This window comes from Mobula birostris, chromosome 16 (genome assembly GCF_030028105.1).
Source record: "Mobula birostris isolate sMobBir1 chromosome 16, sMobBir1.hap1, whole genome shotgun sequence".
NCBI lineage: Eukaryota > Metazoa > Chordata > Chondrichthyes > Myliobatiformes > Myliobatidae > Mobula > Mobula birostris.
The window spans coordinates 79,189,955-79,204,851 of NC_092385.1; the positions used below are offsets into that span (position 1 = coordinate 79,189,955).

The window sequence follows — 14,897 nt, forward strand, 5'->3', positions numbered from 1 at the left end:
AAGAAGGAATAGGGGAAAGCACAATGGGTAGTAGAAGGAGGCGGAACCATGAGGGAGGTGATAGGCAGCTGGAGGAGGGGGCAGATAAAACTGGGATAGGTGAAGGGAGGACGAGGGAATTACCGGAAGTTGGAGAATTCAATGTTCATGCCCAGGGGCTGGAGACTACCCAGACGGTATATGAGGTGTTGCTCCTCCAACCTGAGATTGGGGGACCGCTTCGTCGAGCACCTCTGCTCCGTCCGCCACAACAGACAGGATCTCCCGGTTGCCACCCAATTCAACTCTGCTTCACATTCCCATTTGGTTATGTCCATACATGGCCTCCCCTACTGCCATGATGAGGCAAACTCAGGTTGGAGAAGCAACACCTCATATACCACCTAGTAGTCTCCAGCCCCTTGGTATGAACATTGAATTCCCCAATTTCCGGTAATTCCCTCCCCGTCCCTTCCCCTATCCCTGTTTCACTCTGCCCCCTCCCCCAGCTGCCTATCACTTCCCTCATGGTTCCGCCTCCTTCTACTACCCATTGTGTTTTCCCCTATTCCTTCTTCACCTTTCCTGCCTATCACCTCCCTGCCTCCCCTCCCTCACCCCTTTATCTTTCCCCTTACTGGTTTTTCACCTGGAACCTACCAGCCTTCTCCTTCCCACCCTCCCCCCACCTTCTTTATAGGGCCTCTGCCCCTTCCCTCTAGAGTCCTGACGAAGGGTTCCAGCCCGAAACATCGACCGATCTTTTCCACGGATGCTGCCCGACCTGCTGAGTTCCTCCAGTGTGTCGTGCATGAAGCTCTTACTGTATTTGGTGTGTGTCAATCCATTGCATCATGAACCATTATTCCAAATTCTAAGTGGGTAAGGGGTTGAAATACGAAATTCCAGGTATATTGTCATACACATTGGCTCATTGATCTGGATTGAAATTTCCTGATGGTCAAGGTGAAAGTCAATGGTCAGCTGACAAGGACCGACCTCTATTCCTCATCCTACTCATGCAGTAATATCCAATTCTCATCCCTTAATAGTTGACCTGACCTTACCTGGGTTGATCTAATCTTGCCTGGCATGTAAATGTACCTTGAACCACATTTCTATTTGTGATCACTAGGACCTAATGCTCCGACACGGTTGGAGGACAGGCGCAATTGTACCCGAACTAGAGACAGAAATCAGTATCATTAACACAGAACAGTTCACACATGGGCTGACTTGGCTACAGGCCCTAACAGGTCTTCTGGAGAGACTGCAGGTAATGTCACATTATGTATTCTGGTGAATTTCCTCCCTTTTTTAAGAAGTATTTTTGTTCATGTTTCATTTTCCTATTCTCTGATAACATAGTAGAACGCCATTGGGCCTCTTCAGTTTATGCCAGCTGCTGGAGCAACATTGTCAATATCAGGTACCTGCATGCAACCTATTCTCGTCCATCATCTCCATCCTGATTCTCCCACCAATCAGGGAACCTTATGATGGCTAATTAACCTATCAACTAATGCGTCTTTGGGGTATGGGAAGAAAGCCTGATGGGAACTCCATGTGGTCATAAAGAGAATCTGAAAACACCTGTTATTGGAGTTGGGGCCACAACAACACTAGCTGCAGTACTGTTATAGGGTGTAACATGAATGTCAGGAAGGACAAGCCCATGCCGACAGAGCAGAGAATTAAATTGTACCACAGAGGCAAAATTCATAAGGGTGAAGAATGCAGGACTTTAGGTGTTGTATTTAAATGCGCACAGCATTTGGAATAAGGTGGATGAACTTGTGGCACTATTAAGAGATTGTTTGGTATGACATTGGGCATCACTGCGTTGTGGCTGAAAGGCCATGGTTGTGAGCTTAACGTTAAGGGATATACTTTGTATTGAAAGGCCAGGCAGGAAGGCATAGGCGGTGATGTGGCTCTGTAGGTAAGAGATGGAATTACATCTTTAGAAAGAGGTGACATAGAGATAGAGAATGTTGAATCTTTGTGGGTAGAGTTAAGAATGGCCAGGTTAAAGAAACCATTCTGGGAATCGTATATAGGTATCCAAATAGTAACCAAGATATGGGGTTGAGGTTGCTAAGGGAGCTGGAAAGGGCATGCAATAAGGGTAATGACACAATTGTATTGGGGGACTTTAATATGCAAGGGGATTGGGAAAATCAGGTTGGTGTCAGATCGCATGAGAAGAAATTTGTTGAATGCATATGAGATGGCTTTTTAGAGCAGCTTATGCTTGACCCTACTCTGGGAAAGACTATCTTAGACTGGGTGTTGTGTAATAACCCAGATTTTCTTTTTCTGGCTAATTTGTATGCTTCTTCTTTGGAATAGGGATAGTATCAATTCCAAAGAAGCAGCATACAAATTAGCCAGAAAAAGTGGCTCACCTGAGGACTGGGAGAAATTCAGAGTTCAGCAGAGGAGGACAAAGGGCTTAATTAGGAAGGGGAAAAAAGATTATGAGAGAAAACTGGCAGGGAACATAAAAACTGACTGTAAAAGCTTTTATAGATATGTAAAAAGGAAAAGACTGGCAAAGACAAATGTAGGTCCCCTACAGACAGAAACAGGTGAATTGATTATGGGGAGCAAGGACATGGCAGACCAATTGAATAATTACTTTGGTTCTGTCTTCACTAAGGAGGACATAAATAATCTTCCAGAAATAGTAGGGGACAGAGGGTCCAGTGAGATGGAGGAACTGAGCGAAATACATGTTAGTAGGGAAGTGATGTTAGGTAAATTGAAGGGATTAAAGGCAGATAAATCCCCAGGGCCAGATGGTCTGCATCCCAGAGTGCTTAAGGAAGTAGCCCAAGAAATAGTGGATGCACTAGTGATAATTTTTCAAAACTCGTTAGATTCTGGACTAGTTCCTGAGGATTGGAGGGTGGCTAATGTAACCCCACTTTTTAAAAAAGGAGGGAGAGAGAAACCGGGGAATTATAGACCGGTTAGCCTAACGTCGGTGGTGGGGAAACTGCTGGAGTCAGTTATCAAAGATGTGATAACAGCACATTTGGAAAGCGGTGAAATCATCGGACAAAGTCAGCATGGATTTGTGAAAGGAAAATCATGTCTGACGAATCTCATAGAATTTTTTGAGGATGTAACTAGTAGAGTGGATAGGGGAGAACCAGTGGATGTGGTATATTTGGATTTTCAAAAGGCTTTTGACAAGGTCCCACACAGGAGATTAGTGTGCAAACTTAAAGCACGCGGTATTGGGGGTAAGGTATTGATGTGGATAGAGAATTGGTTAGCAGACAGGAAGCAAAGAGTGGGAATAAACGGGACCTTTTCAGAATGGCAGGCGATGACTAGTGGGGTACCGCAAGGCTCGGTGCTGGGACCCCAGTTGTTTACAATATATATTAATGACTTGGATGAGGGAATTAAATGCAGCATCTCCAAGTTTGCGGATGACACGAAGCTGGGTGACAGTGTTAGCTGTGTGGAGGATGCTAAGAGGATGCAGAGTGACTTGGATAGGTTGGGTGAGTGGGCAAATTCATGGCAGATGCAATTTAATGTGGATAAATGTGAAGTTATCCACTTTGGTGGCAAAAATAGGAAAACAGATTATTATCTGAATGGTGGCTGATTAGGAAAAGGGGATGTGCAACGAGACCTGGATGCCATTATACACCAGTCATTGAAAGTGGGCATGCAGGTACAGCAGGCGGTGAAAAAGGCGAATGGTATGCTGGCATTTATAGCGAGAGGATTCGAGTACAGGAGCAGGGAAGTACTACTGCAGTTGTACAAGGCCTTGGTGAGACCACACCTGGAGTATTGTGTGCAGTTTTGGTCCCCTAATCTGAGGAAAGACATCCTTGCCATAGAGGGAGTACAAAGAAGGTTCACCAGATTGATTCCTGGGATGGCAGGACTTTCATATGAAGAAAGACTGGATGAACTGGGCTTGTACTCGTTGGAATTTAGAAGATTGGGGGGGGATCTGATTGAAACATATAAAATCCTAAAGGGATTGGACAGGCTAGATGCAGGAAGATTGTTCCCGATGTTGGGGAAGTCCAGAACAAGGGGTCACAGTTTGAGGATAAAGGGGAAGCCTTTTAGGACCGAGATTAGGAAAAACTTCTTCACACAGAGAGTGGTGAATCTGTGGAATTCTCTGCCACAGGAAACAGTTGAGGCCAGTTTATTGGCTATATTTAAGAGGGAGTTAGATATGGCCCTTGTGGCTACGGGGATCAGGGGATATGGAGGGAAGGCTGGGGCGGGGTTCTGAGTTGGATGATCAGCCATGATCATAATAAATGGCGGTGCAGGCTCGAAGGGCCGAATGGCCTACTCCACCTATTTTCTAAGTTTCTATGTTTCTATTTTACTAGGGAGCTTAACGTAAAGGAACCCCTTGGGAGGCAGTGATCATAATATGATTGAATTCATACTGCAATATGAGAGGGAGAAGTATAAGTCACATGTGTCTGTATTGGAATGGAATAAAGGGAATTACAGAGTCATGAGAGAGAAGCTTGGCCAGATGGATTGTAGGAGGATACTGGCAGGGATGACGGCAGAGCAGAGATGGCTGAGGTTTCTGGGAATAGGTCACAAGGCGCAGGATAGGCATGTCCTAGATAGAAGTTGTTCTCAAATGGCAGGGCTAGACAACCGTGGCTGACAAAGGGAGTTAAGGACTGCATAAAAGCCAACAAAAGGGCATGTAAGGTAGCAAAAGTGAGTGGGAAGTTGGATGATTTGGGAAACTTTTAAAATCCAACTAAAGGCAACTACAAAAGCTAGAAGAAGGGAAAAGATGAAATACGAGGGCAAACCAGATGATAATATAAAGCAGGATACTGGAAGTTTTTTTCATTTATATAAAAAGTAAAAGGGAGGTGAGAGTTGATATTGGACCACTGGAAAATGATGCAGGTGAGGAAGTAATGGGGGACAAAGAAATGGCAGATGAACATAATGGGTACATTGTATCTGTATTCACTGTGGAAGACACTAGCAGTGTGCCAGAGGTCCGTGAGTGTCAGGGAGCAGGAGTGAGTGCCATTGCTATTACAAAGGAAAAAGTGTAAGGCAAACCCAAAGGTCTTAAGGTGGATAAGTCACCTGGACCAGATGGACTACATCCTAGAGTCCTGAGAGAGGTTGCTGAAGAGATAACGGATGATTTGGTCATGATCTTTTAAGAATCACTTGATTCTGGCGTGGTCCCAAAGGACTGGAAGATTGCAAGTGTCACTCTGCTTTTTAAGAAGGGAGAAAGGCAGAAGAAAGGAAATTATAGGCCAGTTATCCTAAACTCAGTGGGTGAGAAAGTGTTGGAGTCTATTATTAAGGACATGGTTTCAAGGTACTTGGAGATTAATGATAAAATAAGTCAAAGCCAGCATGATTTCTGTAAAGTGAAATCTTGCCTGATAAATCTGTTAGAGTACTTTTGAGAAAGTAACAAGTAGGATGGACGAAGGAGAGGCAGTGGATGTCATTTACTTGGATTTTCAGAAGGCGTTTGATAAGGTGCCACAGATGAGGCAGCTTAACAAGATAAAATCCTGTGGCGTTACAGGAAAGTTACTGACATGGATAGAGGAATGGCTGACAGGCAGGAGGCAGCGAGTGGGAATAAAGGGGGCTTTTCTGGTTGGCTGTCCATGACTGGTGGTGTTCCTCAGGGGTCAGTATTGGGACCACTACCTTTTACATTGTTGGTCAGTGATTTGGATAATGGAATTGATGGCTTTGTGGCAAAGTTTGCAAACGATACAGATAGGTGGAGGGGTAGGTAGTGCTGAGGAAGCAATGTGATTGCAGCAGAACTTAGGCAAATTGGAAGAATGGGCAAAATGTGGCAGATGGAATACAGTGTTGGAAAATGTATGATCATGTGTTTTGGTAAAAGGAAAAATAGTGTGGACTATATCTAAGTGGGGAGAAGGTTCAAACATTAGAGGTGAAGGGGGACCTGGGAGTCTTTATGCAATACTCCCAGAAGGTTAATTTACAGGTTGAGTCTGTGGTAAAAAAAAGGCAAATGTAATATTGGCATTTATTTCAAGGGGAATAGAATATAAAAGCAAGGAGATAATGCTGAGCCTTTATAAGACACTAGTCAGGCTGCACTTGGAGTATTGTCAACGATTTTGGGCCCCATATCTCAGAATGGATGTGTTGTCTTTGGAGAGAGTCCAGAGGAGATTCATGAGGATGATTCCGGGAATGAAGGGGTTAATATACAAAGACTGTTTGGCAGCTTTGGGCCTGTACTCACTGGAATTTAAAAGAATTCAGGGGATCTCATTGAAACCTACTGAATGTTGAAAGGACTAGATAGGGTGGATGTGGAGAGGATGCTTCCTATGATGGGGTATCCAGAACTAGAGGGTACAACCTCAAAATTGAGGAGCGACCCTTTAGAACAGAGGTAAGGAGGGATTTTATTTTTTGAGCCAGAGAGCAGTAAATCTGCAGAACGCTCTGCCACAGACTGCAGTGGAGGCTATGTCCGTGGGTACGTTTAAGGTGGAAGTTGATTATCTCCTGATCAGTCAGGGGATCAACGGATATGGCAAGAAGGCAAGTGACAAGGAACGTCTACAATGGAGAGCATTCTGACTGACTGCAACACCGTCTGGTGTGGGGGGCTGGGGAGGAAACGACTGCAGAAGATCGAAATGAGTTGCAGAAACTTGTAAAATTATTAAGCTCCATCATGGGTACCAACCTCTGTAGTGTCCAAGACATCTTCAAGTAGCAGTGTCCATCATTAAGGATCCCCACCACCCAGGACATGCCCTCTTCACACTGTTACCCTCGGGAAGGAGGTTCAGAAGCCTGAAGGGGCGCATTCAGCGATTCAGGAACAGCTTCATCCCCTCTGCCATCCGATTTCTGAGTGAACATGGAACCCATGAACACGAGCTCACAACATTTTTATTTCTGTTATTTTGCACTGCTTATTTTAAATTAAGTATTTAATAGATGTGTATATAACTAATATAACATATATAACTAATATAATATATAACTAATATATAACGTATATATAATGTGTATATAACTAATATAACTCTGTTTTATCTATATTTATTTATTATGTACGTATTTCATTGTACTGCTGCCATAAAGATAACAAAATTCACAACATATCTTCTTCTTCATGTGCCTTGCAAGTTACACACTTGGGTGATCATGGGTTTCCACATCGAACGATCTCACGCAGCGTCACTGATATCTCGCACACTTAGATCTGTTAGTTCTTTCACAGTGTCCATCTATTTTCTTCTTTGCTTTCCTCTTCCATGTTTCCCAGGCACACGGCCTTGTAATGTAAGGCATTCTATTTCTCCCTTTCTGATGACATGGCCCAGGAATTTAAGTTTCCTCTCATTTAATTCTGGAGTACTGTCTCATTAGTTACCCTATCTCTATATGATATTTTCAGCATTCTTCTAAGAAACTACATTTCTGTTGCTTCTAAGTTTCTTTGGAGTTCTGGTGTTATAGTCCATGTTTCAGAAGCGTACAGCAAGATTGACCAGATGTAACATTTCAGTAGCCTAAAGCCTTGTTGTCATAGAAATGTGTCTGTTGGTAAAAATGGGTTTCATTTTTTGGAAGTTGGTTTTGGCAATGGCAATTCTTCTTTCACAACATATACTAATAATAAATAGAGCACTTTAGCCGGGAATACAAAATACTCTGCAAATGCTGGGGTCAAAGCAACACTCACAACACGCTGGAGGAACTCAGCAGGTCGGGCAGCATACGAGGAAATGATGGGTCGATGTTTCGGGCCGGAACCCTTCGTCAGGACTGTAGGGGGAAGGGGCAGAGGCCCTATAAAGAAAGTGGGGGGAGGGTGGGAAGGAGAAGGCTGGTAGGTTCCAGGTGAAAAACCAGTAAGGGGAAAGATAAAGGGGTGGGGGAGGGGAGGCAGGGAGGTGATAGGCAGGAAAGGTGAAGGAGGAATAGGGGAAAACACAATGGGTAGTAGAAGGAGGCGGAACCATGAGGGAGGTGATAGGCAGCTGGGGGAGGGGACGGAGTGAAATAGGGATAGAGGAGGGAGGGGGAGGGAATTAACAGAAATTGGAGAATTCTATGTTCATACCAAGGGGCTGGAGACTACCTGGACGGTATATGAGGTGTTGCTCCTCCAACCTGAGTTTAGCCTCATCATGGTAGTAGAGGAGGCCATGTATGGACATATCCGAATGGGAATGGGAAGCAGAGTTGAAGTGGGTGGCCACTGGGAGATCCTGTCTGTTGTGGCGGACGGAGCGGAGGTGCTCGACGAAGCAGTCCCCCAATCTGCTTCAGGTTTCACTGATGTAGAGGAGGCCGCACCGGGAGCACTGGATGCAATAGATGACCCCAACAGACTCACAAGTGAAGTGTTGCCTCACCTGGAAGGACTGTTTGGGGCCCTGAAAGGTGGCAAGAGAGGAGGTGTAGGGACAGGTGTAGCACTTACGCTTACAGGGATAAGTGCCGGGTGGGAGATCCGTGGGGATGGACGTGTGGATCAGGGAGTCGCAGAGGGACCGATCCCTGCGGAAAGCAGAGAGGGAAAGATGTGCTTAGTGGTGGAGTCCTGTTGAAGGTGGCGGAAGTTGCGGAGGATAATGTGCTGGATCCGGAGGCTAGTTGGGTGGTAGGTAAGGACAAGGGGAACTCTGTCTCTGTTGTGGTGGTGGGAGGATGGGGTGAGGGCCGAAGTGCGGGAAATAGAGGAGATGCGGGTGAGGGCATCATTGATGACAACAGCAGGGAAACCACGATCCTTAAAGAAAGAGGACATTTGAAATGTCCTGGAACAGAAAGCCTCATCCTGGGAGCAGATGCGGCGGAGACGGAGGAACTGGGAATAGGGAATGGCATTTTTGCATGTGGCAGGGTGGGAAGAGCTATGATCTGGGAGCAGGTCGAAGGAACTCGGGAGACTAATAGTTGGGCATGGACGGGATAGACTGAAGGTGCTGTTTCTGTGCTAATACTCGTATTGAAATTCTCATTGCTGCTTAAGTTACTTCATTGGATGACTATAAACTGTCCCTACATTTGTAAATTTCTGCTATCAATGAGTTATTTTAAATCACTATTCTGAGTGAGTATTGCCATGGTAATGGACTAATGCTGTTTAATTGGTTTATCAACTGAAATGCTAATTTACCAGTAAATTAGAGAGAAAAAAATAAAATTCATAAATGTCTGTGGGGCTCTGCCTCGCAATGTTTGCCTGCAGGTTTACCAAGATGCGGAGTCAAAGCAAGTGCTTGATGAATGGATAAAGGAGAGACAAGAATTAATGTAAAGTATATTTTTAGTTCGCTGTGGTACTGAAATTATAAGCTTTGTCTTTAATCCGTTCTGAAAGCTCCAGCCTTGTGTTTTCTCAGTAAACTGTGGATAAACTGCCACAGGATTACACGGCTATTAACATCATGGTGCCAGTGGATTCAAAGGAAAAATATTTGCTCTAAGGTCAATAGATTTATATTAGACAAAGGCAAGAAAGTGAGTGGATTGTGTGAGAAATTGGTCGCCATGGTGTCACTGAGTCATGGATTCAAGGGGTTTACCTGTTATTCTTTGTTCAGTATGATCTGGATTCCAAAAACAAGACATGTGTATGTTTCCAGCATCATTTGTGCAGTAATGTTCTCGCATAGTATGAAAACAGACATTTGCATAGCCTGGTTTCTTTTTACATTCTTATCCATGCCATGCTCCCTGGTCCCTCCCAACTGGGTTCTTAGTCTTGCAGTGGTAACAGCACAGTTGGCAGAGCAGGGAAGGCGCAGCTGGGGCTGTGGGATTCTATTCCCTGTGTTTGCAACAGGATCCTTTTGAAGCAAAAGCCAGTCAACCTGAAGGGTAATTGTATTGGACAAAACTGTTAGTTTCAAGCAGTTGTGCACAAACAGGAGGATCCCTTTTGTGTGTATTTTCCTGCTGCCAGCCTCCTTTTCTCCCTCACCCAATAATCTCATGTATTTTCAATTCCAGCAGCTGATTCTTCACTACTTTATTATTTCCTATCAGTCACCATATCTGCAGTGGCTTCTGTGTCAAGCATCACTTTTTGAACATGCAATCAATCTATGTATATCAATCCAATTATCTCTCACAGCATTTATTGTGTATTTTTATTATTGTGTTTGTGGTTTGTTTGTTTTATCAAATCCAGAGTAACAATGATCTCGTTCTCCTTTACACAGGAAGTGGCATTGAATCTTGATTCAGCCCAGCCTGCCACAAACGGCAGAGATGTGATTTGCTTCCAAATTGCTGTCTTTTGGGCTAACATGCCAGCTACTGGACTGTAAAAGTGATCAGCTTTCTCTTGCATGTCTTCATCTTTGTTCAGTGCAGGAGGATAGTCACCTAGCCTCTGAAATCTGAGGCGCAGAGCCTCAGTACAGTAATACATTCTGAGCTGACACATTGGTGTGAATCTGACTTGTGGTCCTTGGCTTTGCATTCCAGTGCTGCCTAAATGAGCAACTCCCAAAAGTAGGTTATGCCCAACCTTTCTTTAATGATGAGGAATTTGCACACTACAGCTGAGTCAGTGAGACCCTAACTAGGTTCGCTTGTGATAAGATAAATGTGTTGTTTACTAGCATGGAAAACCTGTTCGTTGAATTTTGCAGTACTTTTTCTAAACAGTGAATTTTATAGTTAAGCTAGTTTATTTTGCAAAGAAATTAAAATATCCTAAGCAATTAACCCACAAAACAGGCATAAAGTGAGCATATAAAACAAAAGCATTGCCTTGCTATGGCTGTTCTGAGACTCTTTTCACCACTTAATCCAGCAGAGTTGAGAAGAACAAAATGTTCTCATCAGTTTCAGCTGTGAAACCTTTAGTACTTTTACCATTCCTGTCCCTCCTCCCCCACCCCCAAACACAGGCCAAGCATGACCATTTCTTATGAGTCTCTTAGAGGAACGTGTGAGTGCCAGTCATATGAGATGTTATGCCAAAGTGCCACCCTGTTGAGTAAATGTTAAACTGCTAAAGGACTTTACTTTTATTGGCAGGAAGTTCTCCCAGTGTCGCAGCTCACATTGTATCTCTCAACCAGCAGCATGCAGCGTGTTCCCCTGATTGCTACAGTGTGGATAAGCTGCACATGCTCCCATGGACTGCAAACAACTTCTCTTCAGAGAGTAATTAATTGCTATGTAAATGGAAGATATTTTTGTTCTTTGGTTATTGACTAGTGTAGCAATTACTGAAAATATAACCAAGGAAATGTCTTTCAAAGGAACCGCAGCAACATTTTAAAATGCAGAGAGGCTGGTGAGATAATTGAGCCACTCTGTTGCATTTAATGATATCAGTAAATTCAGTAAACTGGCCCGCAGAGTGCTGAGTCCAAGACCTTGACTGGAGTGCCTGATATAAAACTGTTATCAACACAGACACTCTCTGGACAGAGTTTGTTGATTAAATTGTATTTGAGTTTGAGGCTTTTGGTATTATCTATGCTTCTTATTGCTGAAACATGAAATATCGCTTGATTATGGGAAAAATGAGAGAATCACTACAAAGACATTAACAAAATTGTCTGCTCCTCCACTTCTAATTAATTAGAACAGAGGGTTCTCTCACCTACTGAAGAATTCTGTCTTTGATTTATAAGATTGTATTAATAATGTACAACTCTCATAATGAAGAGCTCAAATGACAAATTGTAGCTTTAAATCATAATCATGTGTCATACCTACTGGATAATAATTCTAGAATCATTAGTCTATAAGAGTTAAAGAATGAAACTCTGAAATGCAAAGAGGTGACAAATGGCTGATGCTGGTCCATTTTATTTTACCCTGAATCTTAGGTCTCTGACAAAGAACTTATTCAACCCCCAGTTTGGGAGCATTTTCAGGACTCACCACAACCCCACCTATTTTTCTCGAAGGTTGTGCAGATTCTCCGACATCTACATGTCCTCGATCAGCTGCCTCCTGAACTATGACACTACCTACACCTTCTATCCCAGACGGACTCCTTTACAACATGAGGCACCCCTGTGGATGGACCAGCTCTGCACTGGCTGCATGAAGACTCCTTTCCTGGAAGAGATGGTGCACATAAGATAAATTCAACCACGTCTCACCTGTAGTTTGATTTCAAATGGAGACATTGATATCCCCTGCACCTCAAGAGGTTATGCATCAGGTGGGATTTTGCTTTGAAGAAGCATGATTGGACATGTAAATGGAAAATGAATACAATAGGAGTATTAGATGTTTGTGATTGGAATGATAAAGTTGCAATGGTAGTGACTTGTGTTATTGTCCCTTGCTAGACCAAGCCCTTTATCACCACAATGTGCTCCAGTTGATGCCATTGTTGGCTGCAGTGTCCTCCTCATAATTGTGTTGGCTTTGCAGATCTGAGTTCAGTGAGAACAATGCAAGGTCTAAGCAGATTACGTATTGGTCTACAGTACCAACGATTTAATGGATTCTGGGTTTATCAGATAATGACATGCATGGTAATTTTGTCCATACATTGTGACTGCCTGATATGGATCCAGACATTTCCCTGAGCTTTACAAAACTGGAAGGATATTGTTATTATTGGGCTCTGAATTTTCAAATAATCCTTAGGCACCTGAGGGTTAACACAAGATCCCTTGTCAAAGAGAATAGCTAAATGCACTTAGTGTTGCCGTGGTACCACCTGTAGATATTAATTTTGTGTTTTAATGAAATTGGTTGGTAAAGGGAAGAATAATCTTAAATATGTTTCATTAGGTGTACTTATAGTGTGTTTTCTATTCTAGGACACCAAGGGAAACTTAGAGGCTCATTGGGAGTGTATGGGGAATTGATATTTCTAACTTTGCTTTAGTTATTTACAAGATTACCGTACAATCTCAGTTAGGATGCTGGCTACTGATTTCCAGTAATCCTGAGAATAGAGTAATTGAAACAATTTTAAATTGTTCATAAATTTAATTCAAAATTAAGCTTGTTACGACTGTAATTTCTAAAGTTCCTTGTCATCTTGCCGATAACAGCAATGCCGATGTTGCCATTAGTGTCCTGACCAGAGATTGTCCAGGGTTCTGTGAATCCAGTGTCACAGATGGCCAAGGTTCTATGTTGAGGATGTATAGTTGTACAAACATATCTTCCTTGGTTTGAAAGTAATTGGGCTAACTCTAAAATCATCAGTCATAAAAGTTCTGAAAGTTCTTGAAACCAAATTCATGTGGCACCTGTCACTACACTACATAGAGGCTAGATAATACACAAATTGATGTAAGGTAGTCACACAGGTTTACTCCTGAGACACAGGTATTTAGCCTAGAGTGGAAACTCGTGTTCTTCAAGGTTGTTTAAATTGAAATTAAAGACTACTATTTTATGGTCTAGTGCTAATATTTTAATATAGTTGTAATATGTCACTGAACTTACTAAATTACTGTACTATAATGTTGCACAAAACAATTAACTCCCAACTTGAATTTCTCTCATCTCCTGACTTCCACCCTCCACCAGGTCACAATTATGTCTTCTGCAGATTACAGAAGATCTGATTGGCTGATCAGACTGCACAATAAACCAATCCTTGCCAGGCTTCTCCTGTAGATGACATCATGGTAGTTCTCCACCAGTGGAGCTGAGTTGGTGTGCAACCTCACTCTGCATTGCAGTGCTCAAGTTTTGCTCCAGCAAATGAAGACTGGGGTGGGGGGGGGGGTAGATAGTTGGATATCTGTAAGCTTTACTTATTGTGTAGACTACTGGAAATCTCAGAGCAGGGGGATGTCCTTCTCCAAGCTATTTTACAAAAAAATTACACAAATCTCGGAGCCCATGTTTGTAAATTGGCAGTCAGTGGACAGCATGGTGCCAGTAGGTATAGACCTAGATGTTGGAGGGCTTTTTCCGTGCTGCACTAGAAGGCAAGATCATTGTCATCAGATCTTGTCTTCCAGTGGAACATACCCACAACTTCCAGTGCCTGTGTTGGAGTTCACTGTCAAGAGTTCCACTGTTTCAACAGGCTTTGAGACTGAGTTGTGAGCAGTATGATCTTCTTGCGCATGAAACCAAGAATGCTGTTGTGTGTGGATCAGATTGGCACTGTGCCAATATGACAGGGCAGGCAAAGTCACACACAGCAGCACAGAGGTAAGAGATAAATGCTGTTATCTTTTTTCTACATAGAAATGTTTTTGCTGTGATGCTTTTGGCATTGTGTAGGTCACTGAGTAAAGGAAATTAGCGTGGAAGTAGGCAGTATCGAAAGGTAACGTCTTTATTACTTGAAAATCGTTTATTGGAAAGCATGAATGCTATGCTGGCCTTTATTGCAATAGTTGAGATAGAACATAGAACAGTATGCTGTGGTGTTTTGCCAACCTACTCTACAATCTATCCCTTCCCTCCTACACAGACCACAACCCTCACTTTCAACGGTAAATGCCTTTGTACTTCAGAACTGGAATGTTGCTCATAGCCTAATCTCCCTACCTAAAGACGTTTATAATAGTGAGAGTGCAATGGTGGTTAGCCAGATTCATTTGTGGGATGGTGACTTGTTGTATAACGTGAGATTAAACAATGTTTATACTCCTGGACCTAGGGGATGATATTGCATTGGAGTGTGCAAGATTCTTACAGTGTCAGACACAGTAGACGCACATCCCAGATCAGTCTCAAAATAAGAAGTCAACTATTTGCAAATGAGATGAAAAGAAATATCTTCACCCAGAGAGTGAAGAATCGTTAGAATTCACTACCTGAGAGGGCTCAGTTGTTGTGTATATTCAACACTGTGATCAAGAGATTGTGAATATTAATACAAAAAAGAATGAGATCTTGGGTTAGCGCAAGAATGAGGGAAGACATCAAAGCCATGGAGTTGTCGAGTAATGTGACCT

General features: G+C 43.0%; 1 protein-coding gene across 1 annotated transcript in view; it reads left to right on the top strand.

The window, feature by feature from the left end:
- LOC140210898 (5'-nucleotidase domain-containing protein 2-like) overlaps positions 1–13,661 on the top strand; it is a 100,061-nt gene extending 86,400 nt beyond the window's left edge. Inside the window, exons 12-14 of the mRNA XM_072280163.1 lie at positions 1,115–1,255; positions 9,233–9,297; positions 11,838–13,661. Coding sequence (XP_072136264.1) covers positions 1,115–1,255; positions 9,233–9,297; positions 11,838–12,099 — 468 coding nt within the window. The 3' untranslated portion in view covers positions 12,100–13,661. The remainder of the gene's footprint in view (positions 1–1,114; positions 1,256–9,232; positions 9,298–11,837) is intronic.
- Positions 13,662–14,897: the final 1,236 nt, after the last annotated feature.